The sequence below is a fragment of the Saccostrea cucullata genome, unplaced genomic scaffold (assembly GCF_032062105.1).
Source record: "Saccostrea cucullata isolate Sc308-1 unplaced genomic scaffold, CSIRO_AGI_Scuc_v1 ctg217, whole genome shotgun sequence".
NCBI lineage: Eukaryota > Metazoa > Mollusca > Bivalvia > Ostreida > Ostreidae > Saccostrea > Saccostrea cuccullata.
The window spans coordinates 632,501-650,612 of record NW_026936638.1 but is presented as its reverse complement, the minus strand read 5'-3'; the positions used below and the strand labels follow the sequence as shown (position 1 = coordinate 650,612).

At 32.3% G+C, this 18,112-nt stretch overlaps 1 protein-coding gene and 1 non-coding gene across 2 annotated transcripts; both read right to left on the bottom strand.

Moving 5' to 3' along the window:
- Positions 1-1,393: 1,393 nt before the first annotated feature.
- On the bottom strand, positions 1,394-15,583 carry LOC134246085 (amine oxidase [flavin-containing] A-like). Its single transcript, XM_062728355.1, has 13 exons — positions 15,477-15,583; positions 14,785-14,879; positions 13,862-14,002; positions 12,849-12,953; positions 12,312-12,403; positions 11,803-11,944; positions 8,313-8,465; positions 7,822-7,981; positions 6,131-6,275; positions 4,960-5,017; positions 4,155-4,252; positions 2,277-2,388; positions 1,394-2,027 (listed from the first exon to the last, which is right to left on the bottom strand). The coding sequence occupies exons 1-13, from the start codon at positions 15,532-15,534 to the stop codon at positions 1,806-1,808; spliced, it is 1,581 nt and encodes a 526-aa protein (XP_062584339.1). The 5' UTR covers positions 15,535-15,583; the 3' UTR covers positions 1,394-1,805.
- A 1,953-nt stretch (positions 15,584-17,536) lies between these two features.
- Positions 17,537-17,645, bottom strand: Trnai-uau (transfer RNA isoleucine (anticodon UAU)). The gene is made up of 2 exons: positions 17,608-17,645; positions 17,537-17,572 (listed from the first exon to the last, which is right to left on the bottom strand). It is a non-coding gene; the product is annotated as a tRNA-Ile (tRNA).
- Between the last annotated feature and the right edge of the window lie 467 nt (positions 17,646-18,112).

The following is an 18,112-nucleotide window of genomic DNA, read 5'->3' as shown; positions in this document are numbered from 1 at the left end:
TCTAAAATACAAAGGTTTTACTATTTTGTAAAATAAACCATGAACAAATTCAATACTGTTTCATCATGTAAAATTGTAATTACTTGTTCATGTATTTACATTGATAAGTACATAAATTAATGTATATCATGTACATAAATTAATGATTGTATCATAAATTAATATATATTGTGCTTTTTTCTTATAGAAATAGGTATTAACATGTACTTGACCTGTTTAGGGTATAATTGTGCCAAAAATATATGTTTCGTTTTCTCTTTATTGCATTAAATTATTAACAGTTGCTGATTCTTGCTTCTTTTTTTTTTTTTGCTATCACGTACCTCATTTTTCCCCTACCCCCATATCAAGCTCTGAGAGCTCTTTGTTATACATGTACATCTAATGGAAATAAAATACAATAAGAAAAAATATAAGTTATAGTATAAATATCACACAATGTTAGTTCTAGGCTGTATTGTATGAATTTTTTTCAAAATTTTGTCCAGGAAAAAAAATTTGCCTGAAAGGCCAAAAAGAAATTGATCAATAGTTTCTCAGGTACCGCCGCATCAGTTCAAAAACGGCCGCATTAATCAATGTTTTATTGACATATTGAAAAGGGAAATAACTCAATTTTCTATTTTTCCAAGTTGAAAAAGAAAATTGAGTTATTCCCCTTTTCATAAATGCTAAGATAGACGTTTTTGTTAGACAAAAAATATATTTCTTCTAAATTTACAATATTCTATGAATTAACTTTTAAATAAATGTTTGGAATAACATTATTTAAAGTTGAATACATGTTATAACTAATTTCAGAGAACAAAAATTAAGAATTAGTAGATACTATCATTTTATTGAACAAATGGCTTAAAAAAGATGTAAAACCTGCCTTAAAAAAAACAAAAAAAAAAAAAACCAAAAAAACAAAACCTGCCTGCCGCATTGGATTTTGAATTTTTTGGCCTGGGAAACTACCGGTATTGATTAATTTTTTTTGGCCAAACTGGGTTTGGGGTTGATGAACCAGAAGCTTCATGTAGAAATCAAATATTTTCATTTTTTGAAGATTTCCAAATAAAAAAATCAATGTTATTATTTTTATATCAAAATTATAGCTCACAACATCAAGCAATTACAAATAAAAATTTAAGCCACCATATGCTGACAATATGCAAAATAAATCATGCACATTTAGTTTACTCAAATCTTGTACAAATACTATTATATTTCTACTTAAAAATACATTGATCCATCTAGACTTTGCATTTAAATTGCCTCTAAATTATATCTGGTAAATCGTTTTACTATATAAATACAAGAACTCTACAGTTTAAATAGTACAACAATTTATTAGATATATACATACATGTATGTATAATTTATGAATATTATAAATATTTTTAGATGCATAAATAAATAATAATAATACTTGTAAAAACATAAACAACTTTTACACATAAAAAAAATTAAGCCATATATAAATTTGCAATCTTTGGCCTATGGCATAGTTTACCATGGGGAGACAACCCTGCCATGAGTCAGACAAGGTTATCTGTAAAGATAACTGACATAGTGTGAAGACCATTATGGAAATAGTTGTAGGTTAATTATATTTACAGCTGAGAGTAGATTAATCATTTTAATACTTACATACTTGCACAATGAGAAGTTCGGGAAAAAAAATTCTTCACATATAAATGTAGATAATACTAAATTGATTTCATGAGAAAATTGATATGAAATGTAATGTTTACTACATAATTAATTATAAATATATTTACAAATTTTAAAATAATAAAAATTGTTTTGAGAAAAAACTTTTAGATGTACACATCCAGGAACCTCCGTGTGAATGCCCCTCTCCAGCCCGTAAAGTAAGGTCGTGTGTACCACAGAATTCCATAGCAAACGACAGCTGCACAGACCCGCAGAAACGAAGAAACAGAGGGCAAAAAGTAGCTTAGACCCAGGGGGCCAAAGATAGGGCCAACATCTTCATCCTCATACAGACCATCAGTTGGGTATTGGAGTCTCTCTAAGACCTACAAAATTTTATCCAATATTTGAAAGACATGTACAATGTCTAATTACTTAGTGAAGATAAAGGGGCCAAATTAAAACTTTAATATTCGAATATTCTTAAATAAATGAACATTTATTTTTGTGAGCACCAAAACAAAAAAAATTTGGTTTAGTGTACAAGTGGGAATGTGAACATTATGTCTCAGACACATATGGTTATATTAGAGACTTGAGAGATAGTCTTTAGTGACTGTTTCATCATACTGTACCTCCTTGACTGCCCTTTCACCAGACTGAATGGCTCCATCCATGTATCCTGACCACCTTGTAGCAGTTTCTGTCCCAGCAAAATGAACCTTTCCAAATGGTTCCCTCATCACTCTGAAAATAAGAAAATTGTATGACCATTTGTTTTACTGTTATTTATACATAAAATTTCACATAATTTTTCAACTGGAAGATAAAAAGTTTCTGTGGCGTGTATCAATCAATTGACTGAATAGATTTTCCAAAACTATCAAAACATAGGTAATCAGAGATTACAGAGCTCACCTTAACGAATGTTGTCCACAAGTAAGGCAAATCAAGTCACACAATTAACCAACAAAAAGTGTACATCCAAAAATGCAAAATTTATGCAATTTTGATACTTTGGAATAGACCTATACAAAAACTTAAAACTAGTTCTTCATCATGAAAATGTAATTAAAATCCAGCATCTGAAGCAAGATTGAGAGTTTTCATCCCTTGATGCATCATTTGTGCAAGTTTGGTTTATACAAGCCTTTTAGTTTCTTGGTGATAGACCTGCACCCATAACTTTTACGAGTTCTATTATCTGGAAAATATATGTCAAGTTCAGCATCTGAAGCAAGTCCATCAGTGTGCATCCTAAGATGTATCATCCATGCAAGTTTGTTCAACATAGAGCACAAAGTTACTTGCAAATGAAACCTGTATAAAAAACTAACCTTTTCAATAATCCGGAAAATGTTGGTCAGATTCAGCTTCTGAAGCCAGCCTAGTAGAATGCACCCTTAGATGTACCATCCATGCAAGTTTGGTCATTATAGGGCTAAAAGTTACTTGGAAATGAATCCTGCACCATAAACTTTAACCTGTTTACTCGTCCAGAAAATGTAGGTCAGATTCAGCTCCGAAGCAAGTCTGGTTATGCATCCTTGAAAGATGTACAATGCAAGTTTAGTCATTATAGGGTTCATAGTACCTTGGAAATGAAACCTGCACCAAAAATTTTAACCTGTTCACTCAACCGGAAAATGTAGGTCAGATTCTGCATCCGAAGCAAGTCTTGTAATATGCATCCTAAGATGTACCATCCACGCAAGTTTGGTCATTATATGTCTCATAGTAACTTGGAAATTTCCTGCACCAAAAACTTTAACCTGTTCACTCAACCGGAAAATGTAGGTCAGATTCAGTATGAAGCATTTGTTTTACTGGTAGTATGCATCCTAATTTGTACCATCCATGCAAGTTTGGTCATTATATGTTTCATAGAAACTTGGAAATGAAACCTACACCAAAAACTTTAAAATGTTCACTCAACCAGAAAATGTAGGTCAGATTCAGCATCCGAAGCAAGTCTGTAGAATGCAACCTAAGATGTACCATCCATGCAAGTTTGGTCATTAAGGGAAAAAATTTCTTGAAATGAAACCTGCACCAAAAACTTTAACCTGTTCACTCAACCGGAAAATGTAGGTCAGATTCAGCATCCGGCAAGTCTGGTAGTATGCATCCTAAGATGTACCATCCATGTAAGTTTGGTCAACATAGGGCTTATAGTTACTTGGAAATGAGACCTACACCAAAACTGCACCAAAAATGTTAACCTGCACCAAAAACATTAACCTGGTCATTCCTTTGCTGAAATTGCAGCATCTGAAACTTTGACTGGTACAATGAAACACACTAGAAACATATTCCATGCATGTCTAATCAATATAGGATATAAAAGTAGTTAAAAAGTGAACTGCTCCAAAAAACTTAACCTTAACCCGGGACGCCGACGACGACTTTTAAAGATGACCTTACATCAGAAATCAATGGAATGAATAAATTTTCTAAAACTATCAAAAAAGTAATATCATTATGTGAATGAAATCTGAACTATAGGAAGTTACCTCCCATATACAGACAAAACACCAGGTGGCATCACAGCTGAGTAGCAGCCACCTGAGAATTCTTCCTGCATCCAGTTCTGCTCTTCATAACCAATGGACTGAATGAAAAAAGAACCAAAGCATTGACTTGGAATAAAGATAGTTGGCATATACATTGTATAAACCTCTTTAAAGACAAGTTAAGTTCTTCAAAAATACATTTTCATTATATGACCATTTTAGTCACATCCCTAGCTGGTCCCTGAATGCAAGATTAGGTAAATTAGTCATTGTTTTAAACAAGAAACAGTTTATCTTCTAAAGAAGATAACTAATTGTGCAGTGTATTTTCAATATACAAATAACTTCAATCCTCGCTAAGGCCTAAACTTGTCTTTACAAGAGGGGAAATTAAGCTAGGGTCAGTGAATTCCACAATTCTGATTTAGGCCAGCTATTAGAGTTCATCACCAACAGTTTTCAAACATTACATGACCAACTGCCCTACTCTAAGTCCTGAATTGTGGACCAAGTGGCCAGGAAATTCACAATTTTGATTCTCATTACTTATTATAATTATGCCAACAATTTGACTGTTTGACAAAGAAGATTTTTGTAGATTGTATTATGTATACCTTTGCAGGATTTTACCCAACCCCTCAGGACCCAGGGAGACAGGAAACCATAAAATTTAATAAAAGTTGTTTCCTTTTGCATATATGGATGATACATATCAAAGTTGCTAGGAATTAAAAACTGTTTATTAAACAATTGAAACATTTCTTTACATTCATTGAGAATTCAAAACATTAATTAACATTCATACCTTAAGAAATTCCTGATTTTTGAAAACTGTAGCATAGTGCTTACAAATGGCTCTTCTCCTTGAAAAATAGAAAAATAAAATATTACATTGATATTGCTTAAGTTTCAAGAGTATATAGCTTTTGCCCTGTCTGTCTGTCTGTCTGTCTGTTTGTCCGCAAAAACTTTAACCTTGCCAATAACTTTTGACTGGGTGGGACTAAGGCTTTCATATTTCTTAGGTATATTCCTAAAATTAAAGATTTAATTAATAATCCATGAGAATTTTATCTCACTTATAAATTGACCTTGGAGTTAAAGTGACACACTTTTACACCAAATGTGTTCAAACTTTTACTTTGGCCATGTGTAAAAATTATTATATGTTCACATACTGTATGTATTCTTTAAGACAAGACTTTCCATTGGATACTAACAATTTTAACATTTTGACCTTGACCTTTGAAATTGATTTTCTTTAAAAAAACTTTAACCTTGTCCATTACTTTTGAACAGTAAGGGCTAGTGATTTCATACTTCAGATATGTTATCCTTGTGAAAAGACCTTTCATTGGATACCAACAACTTTGACCCTTTGACCTTGCAAGACTTTGAGTTTGACCTACTTTTAAAATGACTTTATCCTTGGCAATAACTTTTGAATGGTTGGTGTGAGGACTTTCATACTTTATAATCCTTGTGACAAGACCTGTCATTGGATACTAACAACTTTGACCCTTTGACCTTGGATTTTGACCTACTTTTTTAAAAACTTCAACTTTGACAATAACTGTTCAACAACTAGAGCTAGGGCTTTCAGTCTTCACTTAAGTAATCTCTGTAGCAAGGGCCTTTCTTTAGAAACCAATAGCCTTGTCCCTTTGACCTTAACCCCGGTGTTTGACCTACGTTTAAAAATTTTAACCTTGGCCATAACTTTAGAACAGGTGGTGCTAAGGTTTTATATTTCATATTTGTATTTCTTGTGAGAAGGCCTTACTTTTGGTATCAACATGTTCGATTTGCATTTTTAATAAAAATTGTTATCAGCACTTTGTTAACCAAAATCATATTATCTTTTGACATTTCTTTTTGCTGTTTTTTTTAGGTTTAATTTATTAGTGTAATTTTACAAATATAAATAAGAATTATGGATGGTGTAAATTACAGTAAGACTACAGAATTGTAATCACCTTTCTTCTTTTGTCAGGGCACACAATTCTCGAGCCTGATTGGCTAATAGGAATCCCATAATTCCAGGTGAACTTCCATCCGGTTTGGTGTCGTCCAATGAAACAACTATAGGACCATTGTCACTGACAGCTATCCCATTAAAATCTGTAAGAATAACGAATTACAAATATACAACATAGGAAGGGTAGATTTCAGCCATTCAATATATATTAAGTATAAAAGAAATTTTACTGTATGCAGAGCATTTCAAATAAATGAAATTCTATTCAGTTATATTTACATGACAATATACATGAAGATAGAACCCCATGTAGACATAATACATTAAAAATAAGATTTCATAAAATCATAATTAAGATTCTTTTGCTCTCTTATTCAATTCCCAAAATGCCCTCTTTATTTTCGTGAAAAATATGGCAGATACACTGAATACTAATACAGCATGCAGATGCAAGATTACAACTTTTATTTATTTGACACTAAGAATGTACCATCTGAAATCATTTGAATCAATTAAAAAAGATAGAATGTAATAGCTATTCTGAGACTCTCAATAAAAATTATTCTGGAATGTTAGAAGAATTAAAAATTTTAATTAGTAAATTTATTAAAGAACTTTGTGAGATCCTGTTAAAGGGTGGTTCATGCATTACTTTTCACATCAGCAAGTTATTTAAAAGGTGGAATGAAATAGTGTGAAATCATAACTGTTCATGGGGGACAATGTTCATGTATGTCATTGGGTTCACAGTTGCATGAAAGCCAGTCAGTAGATTGGGTTTCAATAACTAAGTGGTTAGAGTGCTGGCACGGTATGTCAGAAGCCCTGGGTTCAAGTCCCAGTTGAGACTTGAATTTCACCACCTGTGACATGTATTTCAATTGCCATCCTTGATTTAATATTTCTACAAACATTAACTCTGTCAGTATGTCAGCTCACTGAATCATTGGTATGTATGAGCTATCCATTATGTCCCAGCAGACCAGTTTTAAAATATTTAGGTTGCCCATGAAGACTGACCCCAACAAAATTAAATGACTTCAAAGTATAAGCAAATGTGGGTTATTTGTTAGTATACATAAGCTATTAACCAAACGTCTTTTGGCTTACTTTCACATGAGAAGTTCTCCTGATAACAAATAATACAATTTAGGTAAATAAAGGGATATACGGCTGTACATGTATCAATAAGCATTCTTTAACTTTCAAATATTTAGAAAAATAGTCTGTAACAGTAGAAAATATACTTTGCATTATACAACTGTACTACATGTATGTCAGATTATAAGTACCAGTGTACCAAATTTGTCTGATGTCTGTCAAGAAAATGGTTCCCATGATATGAAGCAGACAACATATCCCTTTCCTGACCTTTGATCATATCCTCTAAAAGGGGATTTATGAACCAAGGTTAGTCATGTCATAAAGAATGATCTATAATCACAAACTTTTAAGCCCCCTTTGTTGAAAAAGAAGAAGCATAAAATTCTGATCTTGGGTTGGTTACAATAATTGATGGAAAAGATGACAAACAAACACAAAATATATTAAAAAAAACACACCACATTGATAAGTACATGTAGTAATTAATCAAAATTACTTTTTAAGCTTAAAATCCTTTTTACTTACAGGTGGTACCTGTACCCTTCTATTAATGAAGCTATAAGTTTGTTAATCTACTGTTCTTACCCAGATCCCTCCAGAATGCAGTCTTGTAATACATAACAGTCTTTATTATAGACCCCATTGGCATTCGCTGAATCAGTTGCTGCTTAAGATCAGGCAATGCAGGGGTGAAGTGTATTTTATTCAGAATTGTTAATGGCACTGCTGATATAACATATCTAGCCTACAGATGCATGAAAGTAAAAAAAAAATCATAGGACAGAAACAAAAGAATTAAACAAAACTTGTTTACACTTAAAAATACATCAACACATTGAAACATGCATTTACTCACTTATTTGTACAACAAGCACACAACATACTGTAATTAATATTTTGCCCAGGGAATAATTTCTGATTTTATTATTATTTGCAAACATATAGCAATATGCATATGACCTACTTTTTCTGTGTATCCCTTTACATATCTAAATCTACAAGACATTCTCTGCTGCCTGAGATCATTTTCCTGTGTTTACATACATGTATCTTGTATCAGAACACTCTCTGTATACCTGATATTTTTTCCCCTTGATATCCTCCATTAAGACATCCTGGTTCTCGTCTTGCTGGATTTTGACGACAGCTGAGTTCAGATGAACCCTACTCCCCAGTTCTGCTGCCATCTTTAGACACACCTGCTGGGATCCACCTACAAACTTCTGTTCCTAAAATGAGTAAAAAATGAAATGATCGATGAGTGTCTTGAATTTCAGTAAATAATTTCAATTTGCATACTTGTAGGATGTGCTGCAATTTGAAGAGGTAAACAAGAGGCCCAAGGGCCTTGAATCGCTCTTCTGATAAATTGTACAATCTATCACTTCTATTTGAAGTCTCTTACTCTAAGTATCCTAAGATGCATGAACTGACAAAGTTTGATGATTCTTTGCCTGTTAGGACTGAAGATATTTCAGTATAGCTATAAAATACCATAAGTAGGACATGGTGACCTACTTTTTGATTTGAAACTTTCTGAGGACTCAAGATGCATTAATTGACAAAGATTGATGGTTCTATTGAATAAGTACCTCACATATTAAAGTAGGTCACTGTGACCTTCTTATGGTTGACATTCCCTGAGGACCAAAGGTGCATCAACTATCAGAGTTTGATGATTCTAAGCCAATTATTACCAGAGATAATTAAATAAAGCCATGAAATGTCAAAAGTAGGTCACCGTGACTTACTTTTTGGTCAACATTTTCCGAGGACCCAAATGCATCAACTGACAATGTTTGATGATTCTAAGCCAATAAGTACCTGAGATACTCAAAAGTAGGTCATTGTGACCTACTTTTTGGTCAACATTCTCCAAAAACCCAAGATGCCTCAACTGACAACGTTTGACAATTCTAAGCCAATAAGTACCCGGGATACTTTAAATATAGCCATAAAATTCAAAACTAGGTCACAGTGACCTATTTTTTGGTCGACAGGTTTTGAAAACCCAAGTTGCATCAACTGACAAAGTTTGATGATACTAAGCCAAAAAGTACCTAAGATACTGAAATATAGCCATAAAATGTCAAAAGTAGGTCACAGTGACCTACTTTTTGTCAAAACCTAAGTTGCATCAACTGACGAAGTTTGATTATTATAAGCGAAAAAGTACCTAAGATACTGAAATATAGCCATAAAATGTCAAAAGTAAGTCACTGTGACCTACTTTTTGGTCGACATTTTCCGAAGACCCAAGTTTCATCAACTGACAAAGTTTGATGATCATAGGTCTGAAAGTATTCAAAATATGCCTTTTAAACAATTTGAAAACAAATGCCTGCAAAATTCAAAAAGTAGGTCACAGTGGCCTACTTTTTCATAAATATGTTTTAAGGCCCCAAGATGCATCAATTTACAAGGTTTGGTGAAACTAAACCTCTCAGTATCTGAAATAATGGGATGAAATGTTTTAGAAAAGATGAGCCATAAAATTCAAAAAGTAGGTCACGGTGACCTACTTTTAAGTTGACCTTGTTTAAGGACCCAAGATGCATCAACTGACAAAGTTTGATGATCATAGGCCTTAAAGTGTCCAAAATATGCATCCAAATCAATTTGAAAACAAAAGCCCGTAAAATTTAAAAAGTATGTCACCGTGACCTACTTTTGTGTTAACATGATGTGAAGTCCTTAGATGCATCAACTTACAAGATTTGATGATTCTAGTCTTTATAGTAAGCAAAATATCAACGTTTTTATCAAGTGTAAATTTTGGTTAACTTTGAAGTGACCTTGAGACCACGCCCTTTGCCCCAGGGTCATGCCTTGAACAATTTTTAATCTTCAACATATCCTGAATCTTGTATGTAAGTTTGGTGAAAATCTGCCGGGTGGTTCTGGAGAAGAAGATTTTTTAGCAACCAGTACTTTTGGTTCTATTTCCCTGATTATCTCCCCTTGTTTTAAGGTCCCAACCCTAGATTTAGTATTAATGGTAGCCCTTGGGCCAAGGATACCCTGTAACAAATTTGACAATGATTGGCCCAGGGGTTCTTGAGTTATGGCCCATATTCTAACAAGTTAACGCACATCGCACAAATGGCCATAGCATTAGCTCTTTGAGCCTTTGGCTCAGAAGAGCTAAAAACCTCAAAGGTTCCTTTCTTACAAGGGGAGGATACGGCATAAGCAGTCTAAAAATGCAAAAATGCTTCCTATTTCCTTAGTACGGGAAAAATATCACATCACAGAAAAGCTTTGCAAGCAATATCAGATATAAATACAAAGAATTTTTGCCAATATCCATGCAAAAATTTTGACAATAGCATTCCTTGTTTCATTAAATACTTAGTACCTCAACAAGCATCAAATACATGTATCACCTGTTTTATGATAAAGCTGACCATGTAATTAATCATGCTGCACTAACAGAATATGTATGATGTCACTGATTTGTTAGACATACTGTGTAGGAAAAACAGGGGAGATTATTCATCTTTTTCACAATTTTTATATATTTATATAAACATTAAATTTTTAAAACATTTATATGAGGGTGATAATATATAACAATTTGTATAATAATTAAACATCTACAGGTGATTTTAATAATACTTAGCATCTATATTAACAAGGACTTAGACATTGTCAATAGTGACATGTGTCCTGCTTCCCTTTCAGTATTTCCTTGATCTAAGACTTTTTAGTATGATAAATGTTTGATAAAATGTGAAGAATTAAAGGGAAGTTAATGCTTCAATGAAATATTGTTCTTCTTTACAATTTTTTATGATGTGTATTTTTGATCTCACAGGATATGATTATGAATTCATAATCATATCCTGTGAGATCAAAATACACACCATGCACATTATCCCAGCTATTTCATTGATATCAAAAGGTTTCACATTACAGGACACATGCTAATGGATTTCACATGCATTACCACATTGGAAAAAGGTTTTATTAAAATAAACCCTGTCATAAACAGTCACTACGAGGAGCTTTGTCTAAACACGAGTCAATAATGACTCTTTCTTATTGAAACTTGCTTTAAACAAAAATAAAGAGAATGCCAGGACTTTTGAGTACTATGGACAATACTAGCCATGCAGCATTAATTTGGTCAGATTTTTCATCCATCTTAGGGGAATAATTCAAATTCTGGTTATTTTTATCCCATTTTCTCATTAGAAAAAAACACAAATAGTAGACATTTTATGATTTAGATAGAATCTCATTATTTCTCTAATGTTGCGACTCAAAAAAATTTTTAATATCAAAACTGTTTTAAGCAGTCTGTAAAAAACAAAGCCTTTCATGGCCCTGATTCTGACATCTCCTTGCATTTTAAAAGCCATTTTTTCCATTTACTGAACACACAGAATTATGATATCATTTTCTGATTCCTACATCTATCACAAACATTACTAGGTTATATCACAACACATGTATATATTCCTGATCTGAAGTGCCAACAACACAAACCTCAGTGAAATATATGATGTTTTATCAAACAATTATCGAATGTCCCTCATACAATTGCACAGTTATCCCCCTTACCTGAGCTCCCCTCTTGACCTCTGACATGATCTCCACGCCCCCTCCGCTGTGCACATACCATAACAGGGATAGCAGAGACACCTCATGGGGCTCAGCACACATGATAGACTGGATAAAAACCTTAACCATGCTAGCCACACATCTGGAACAATGGCAAGTCTATATAGTCTTAAAGCAGTAAAATTTACAGAACTTTGACAATTCAGTTAATCTAAATGCTTTTTACAGAACTTATGTAATTAACAGATCAGAAGATTAATTTAAAGGCTCTTTATCAAATGTGCAGTTATTTGATGTTGCATGTTATAGATTATCAAACAAAAATTGCCACCTGGAGAATCAGTGATCACTTTGATAAAAGATTCCTTTGAAGAAGCAGCACTTTAGGCTGCACTCAGAAACAGTTTTAAATGAGTTCTGTGCCTTGTGTCTGTGTTCACTATTCAGTACTGAATATCTGAATATACTGTATTATAGCATAGATCAAAAATTGTTTTTATTTGTCTCACTTTGACCAGCAGTTTCTGTCTATAAACTCCTGAGCTGTGATGCTGTCCCATTCCACTGCTTTTTTGGCTGTCCAAGGAGTATGAATTGGTACCTGAATTGTAATAAAATATATTTTTTACAAATTGTGACTGGTATATGCTTTTGACTCTGTTCAGCTATATATTTAAGCAAATAAATGTTTATATGTATATTTTTTCTTTAACAATTTTTTTTACCATTGTTTAAAATTAATTTTCAGCAAAAATATAAAACAAGTCAAACATATCCTCCCTATAAAATGTTTATTATCCACCATTTTAAAATGAAACATGAATTTATCAAAGATAATGAATTGCATTTACAACCAGTTAATCCATTCCTAGGCTAGCACTTTGCTTTCTGCACAATTTACTGTATATCCATTTTTTCCTGATTTGAATAATGCTTTTTGAAATAGTTCATCACTATGTAACAGTGCAACTCATATTAGCTCTTTTCATTGAAATGTTTAATATACAATAATAACATCTAAAAAAATTATTTCTTAAACATGATACCTCTTGTGCCATATAGTCAATTGTCCTTATGATGTGGTTCAAATCAAGAAGTCTGAAAGGACTCCAGAATGGTGGGATCATTCCACGGTAGTGAATGGTTCCATGCTGAAAACAAAGCAATGCCTCTTATAAATTACACATGTTGCAACATTCAATAAAATAAGCTATATTTCAAAGAAATGGGGACAAATTTTAATTTATTTTTAAAGCTTGTAAAATGTTATGTGACATAAAGGGTAATATGGTGCATATACATGTATTATATGAAAAAATGTGACAAGCAATACATATACCAGTACATATGCTATATTTCACAAAGGAAATTTTTAAAGACACTGCAATGAATTTGCTCCCACCTCCATTGAGGCAGATACATGTGCCATGAAATCCCAATATTACACCCCCCCCCAATTTGTATATTTATTGTGCACAAAAAATTCCTTATTTTTTCATGTTTTTGAAATTATCTATATTACAAATGTGTTCTTTACACATCAAATTCCACGACAAAAATTATAATTGTTGTTCCTGAATGAATAATTGGCCTACAAAATTTACATGAATTTTAGCATAAAAATAAAAGCGATTTTCATAAATATATTTTTTTTTTACGATTGAGGTAAGAATTTGGCTTTATGAATTAAGTGCAACTTTTTGTGTGCAATAAATTACACGTTTTTAATTAATTCCTCACATATAATTAGAAGTCTGCAGTATATGTATATATCATAAATTGGTTAAAATTGTATAAGTGTTAAAATATTGACAGATAAGTCAGGACAACTGCAAATGCACCATGGTGGAAGTAAATAGATAAGAAATGAACCACCTGATTGACTGAAAGGTGTAAGTGTTAATAGACTAGAGAGTGATTTCTAGAAGGGTTATCTAAAAGAAGTAATCATGAAGAGAACATATGACTGCTAACAGTAGGTGTGATTTTAAGGACATTCCACTTGTAGCTGAAAATATATTAAATACAAGTATTTCCTGTAAATGGTTTTGTTTCTTACTGTTGACAGATCAAGAACATTCTTTCCCTTGTGAAACACATGGTAGGTGTCTATCTCCAGTTCCTCAGCAAGCTTGATAATTCTGTCCTGATGGGGACCAATGTAGGCTCCTCCTAAATCCACAGGCCCATGTTCCTCTGTCTGCCAAATAATCGTAAAAATGTCTTAAAATAAATAAATAAACAGACAGTGTCTAATATATCATGACTTTCTTGGGAAAGTATTTATCAATTTTTAGGTCACCTAGTGCAGTGGTATTTGCACAGAACATTTGCTCTGGTTGTGTGAAGTACAGCGTTGACCTCTATATTGTGGGTTTGAATCCCACTACAGGACATGGAGATGGATCCTTTGGATGTAATTGTATAAGAAAAAGGTCTCATGTCACAGTATGTGCTGGCACAAAAAAGATCTCTCATTGCTCAAAGGCCCTAAATGCTAAGTACAGGTCTAAATTTGCAGCTCTCAACCAACAAGTCATGATATTTGAAGGGATGTTAAACAAACCATCAAACATTAATTTTGAAAATTGAAATGCATACATGTAGCAAGATACCAATACCATAAATCATCAAAGAATGTTGATAAAAATGAGATTTCAAAAATTAGTTTCTTGTGCTTTTTACGGAAAAAAATTATTCAGATATGTGTTATGTCAATGTACAAAAAATGTGATTTTATGGCTAGAAAATAAATATATATGATGATGTCCTTTTTTCTGGCTTTTTACAGTGTATGCATGTATTGTAATTTATTTTTTCTTATGTTAAATTTAAAGCCTTTTTGATACATATACTATTTTGTAATAACTTTCACAATTAACACAATATACACTAAAGCATGCAACATAATATATAAGTATCTTTGATTAAAGTTGATTGTAATACAAATTTCAATATGATATTTTAGAACTGTTTGTATACTATTTTGGTGTAGAGCCTCCCTCCAACCCTGTCTCTGGCCTCCAACACAATGACCTTCAACCCTCTCTGTGTTAAACACCTGGCTGCATAGAGACCTGCAAATGGAGGGTGGAATTTTGACAATAATTCCTGGAAGATTTTTTTCTTATATAAAAAAAAAACACGAGACATCAAAATCATAATTTGCATTAGCTTTAAATATGAACCAAAACATTACTTTGACAAAGACATGCAATTCAACATGTTCAAACTTCACAAAATGCTCATTTTTGATTGTAGAAAATTTTACCAACTGCTCAAGAGTTGATAATAAATTCGAATCCCTTCAAATATGCTGTGAGTCTGAATGATATTTGGTAGCAAAAGCGTAAGATTTAAGGTTTTATTTATTTCATTGAAAATGTTTTAAACCCAAGTCATTGTCTCCCACATTATCATGATAGATTGTGCAGACTGAAATGTACATTTATTACCGAACGATGATACAATGAAAACGTTTGAAAAATTGTTTATATATTATAACTTTTTTTTACACAGATACAAGAAAAGGTATGGAACAAAATTGTAGCATGCAACCCGAATTTACTCGGTACTCATGTTTGAAAATCATATTTTGATGCAAAAAACTCATTTGATTTATACTTTTTCGGATGCAAATAAATAAATTATTGACGACAGCAATTCTTACATACCACTCACTCCTGCTCCGATTATACAAACATCGAAAATGTTTCTCTCTGTCATAGACATTGTAAACTTCCGGTTTGTGTTTTTTTGTTAACTTGTACTTAAAAACTGTCTTTTTTATCATGATATTACATATCAAATAGTTGTTGAATAGTTGAAACAACTTTCAAATATTTTTCTCTGAATGAGCAAAATGAAATATGTACATTTAAAAAATCCAATGTTCTATATTACAGATGTCTTGCATTGAATGTGAGGAGGGGAGAGGGGGGCTACTGGCGGGAAAGAACTCAGATTTCTTTAAAAAAGAAAAAAAAATACGTGAAGAAATCCATTTCAGGAGGGGGTACATCAACAGAAATCAGCATATCGTTCGAGAATCCACGGTCTATCTTTATTTTACATATGTAAAATTTACATTAATTAAAAAGAACCCATCTACTGATGAGAATTAAATTTTAACACCCCAAATACAATTTCTATAGTTTCCATCAAAATACATATACCGCAGAGTCATTTCAATGACCAAAATCAATTCCAGATGCATTTTAGACTGATTTTTATGAACTAAATTTTAAAATTAAATACTTACGAAAAATAAAGTCAGTTGAAGAATTTGTTATAAAGGATGTAAAATTTATTTATTTTATTTTTTCTAACATCGCCTTGATGGAAAATTGATCAATGTCTTATATTCGTAAATGTATTTCTAGCATATCTGAGGTCGCTATAATTGTGAATTTTTACTAGGAACTTTATAGAAAATTTCTAAGCCTCAAACTTTGCTTTATCCGTAAAATTCATTATTTTCGTATTCATTTTACTGTTTTGTTGTAATTTTCCTTGGAACTTTAGTCGTGTATAAATTTATTTTAATTTTCAAGTTTTTAATAATACTGTCGTGAAAGACGAAAAGAATGTAAAAATAAATGATTGTTAATTAATACAGAAGTGGATCATCCCCCACCCGGGATTTAAGAGTTGTCAGACTTATATTGCTAAATTATCCCCAAAGGTTATACCTTGTACTCACCAAAACCCTGGAAACAATCGTATACTTTTCTAGCATAAATTTGTCATGTTATGTAAAAGAAATATGTTCGTGTATTTTATTTTTTATTGATTTGTTTATTTATTGCAGAGAGAGAGAGAGAGAGAGAGAGAGAGTTGGTATATACACCCCGCTGAAATCGCCCTTGTACTGAGTAACATGCATATGAATGGTATTACTCACGTTAGTTACTCGACATGAACGATGAAAATATGGGCTGATATAAGATTAGTGATGAATTGGCGGTTTTTGTATCAAATTTAAAAGTAATGTTTCAGATGAATAAAAACAATTTCCTGTAAACAAAAGGAAAGATCCATACCATATAGTGCATATATTCGACTGAATATGAATATAATCGTTACTCAGTTAGTCAGTATAAAAACTTAGAACCTGCATGAATTTTGAATTAGTTTTTTTTTTTTTTTTTTTTGATAGGAAGTTTACTATGGAAGCAAAAATTCTTTAATTTAAGGAATTCTTTAAAATTTTCTTAGGTCCAAAACAGTATACTCGTATTAAGCACTCAATATTTTTATTATTTTCACAATTTCAGTTAACAATGGGGATTCTTATCATTATGCTGGTATCTTTTGAATAGATTAAACTCAAAAATTACACATAATTTACAATTTAAAACATGATATTTTTGAACCAATATGATGAACAACAGTATCACAGAGTTGTGTTACTAAAGCAAAGAAAAAACATGTATAAAGGAATGTCAAATTTCAAATTTAAAGGCTTTATGATTACGTATTAATACATCCACCCCCCCCCCCCCAAAAAAAACACACACACACACACACAGACACTGAGAAAACCCCACACGTTTAATATGTATAAACACTGATAAATGACAAAAAGATCCAAAGGCACAATGGCACAAATAATAGTTTAGTTCAAAGTTTATTCATTGTATTTCTCCTTACAAAAACACAAAATTTGTAATGAGGCAAGTGCCTCACATTGGTAGTTACGGTATTGGCCTCGTGGTGTTCAACAAAAAATGGCTGCTCCGGGTGAGGCTCGAACTCACAACCTCCGCATTCCTCATCCTGTGTGAACACAGGGAAGGTACTGTCTATAAGTACGGCGCGCTAACCGATTGTGCCACCGGAGCTGCTCGACCGCCTCGCCGTAGAAAAGGACTAATTAGACGGAGTTAGATCCCTTAGATGGGAGGGTACCTTAAAATTTTGAAAAACTATTTTAGTTGATAAAATTGAAACAGATTTTAATCTCCCCGAGAAAAAATCATTCATACTTGTTGTCGAATATGGTCATGAATATTTATGACATAAATAAATCCGCCCACATTAATGGGCGGGACTTAACTATTAAATCGATAGAAAACTTTGAAGTTCGGGATAGTTTGCTGGTAGCTTAAACTTGTATTAAAAGGTATTCTTTACTAAAAGCTCGTTTGCAAATCGTTTACTACATATTTTACATGTTTTATTTCAAGAGCAAAATAAATTGTTTATTTTTAAATGAAGAAGTAAACAAATTCACAATGCCGTTCCTTGAAATGAGTCAACATAGATATATATTATTTCTTAAATAAAATAAATTTCTTTACAAAGAAAC

Coding starts and splice junctions, on each gene's coding strand:
- LOC134246085 (XM_062728355.1), bottom strand. CDS start 15,534: ATGTCTATGACAGAGAGAAACATTTTCGATGTTTGTATAATCGGAGCA. Junction 12,954..13,861: donor ATGTTCTTGATCTGTCAACA/GTAAGAAACAAA, acceptor CTTTGTTTTCAG/CATGGAACCATTCACTACCG. Junction 4,253..4,959: donor AAAATCAGGAATTTCTTAAG/GTATGAATGTTA, acceptor TTTTTCATTCAG/TCCATTGGTTATGAAGAGCA.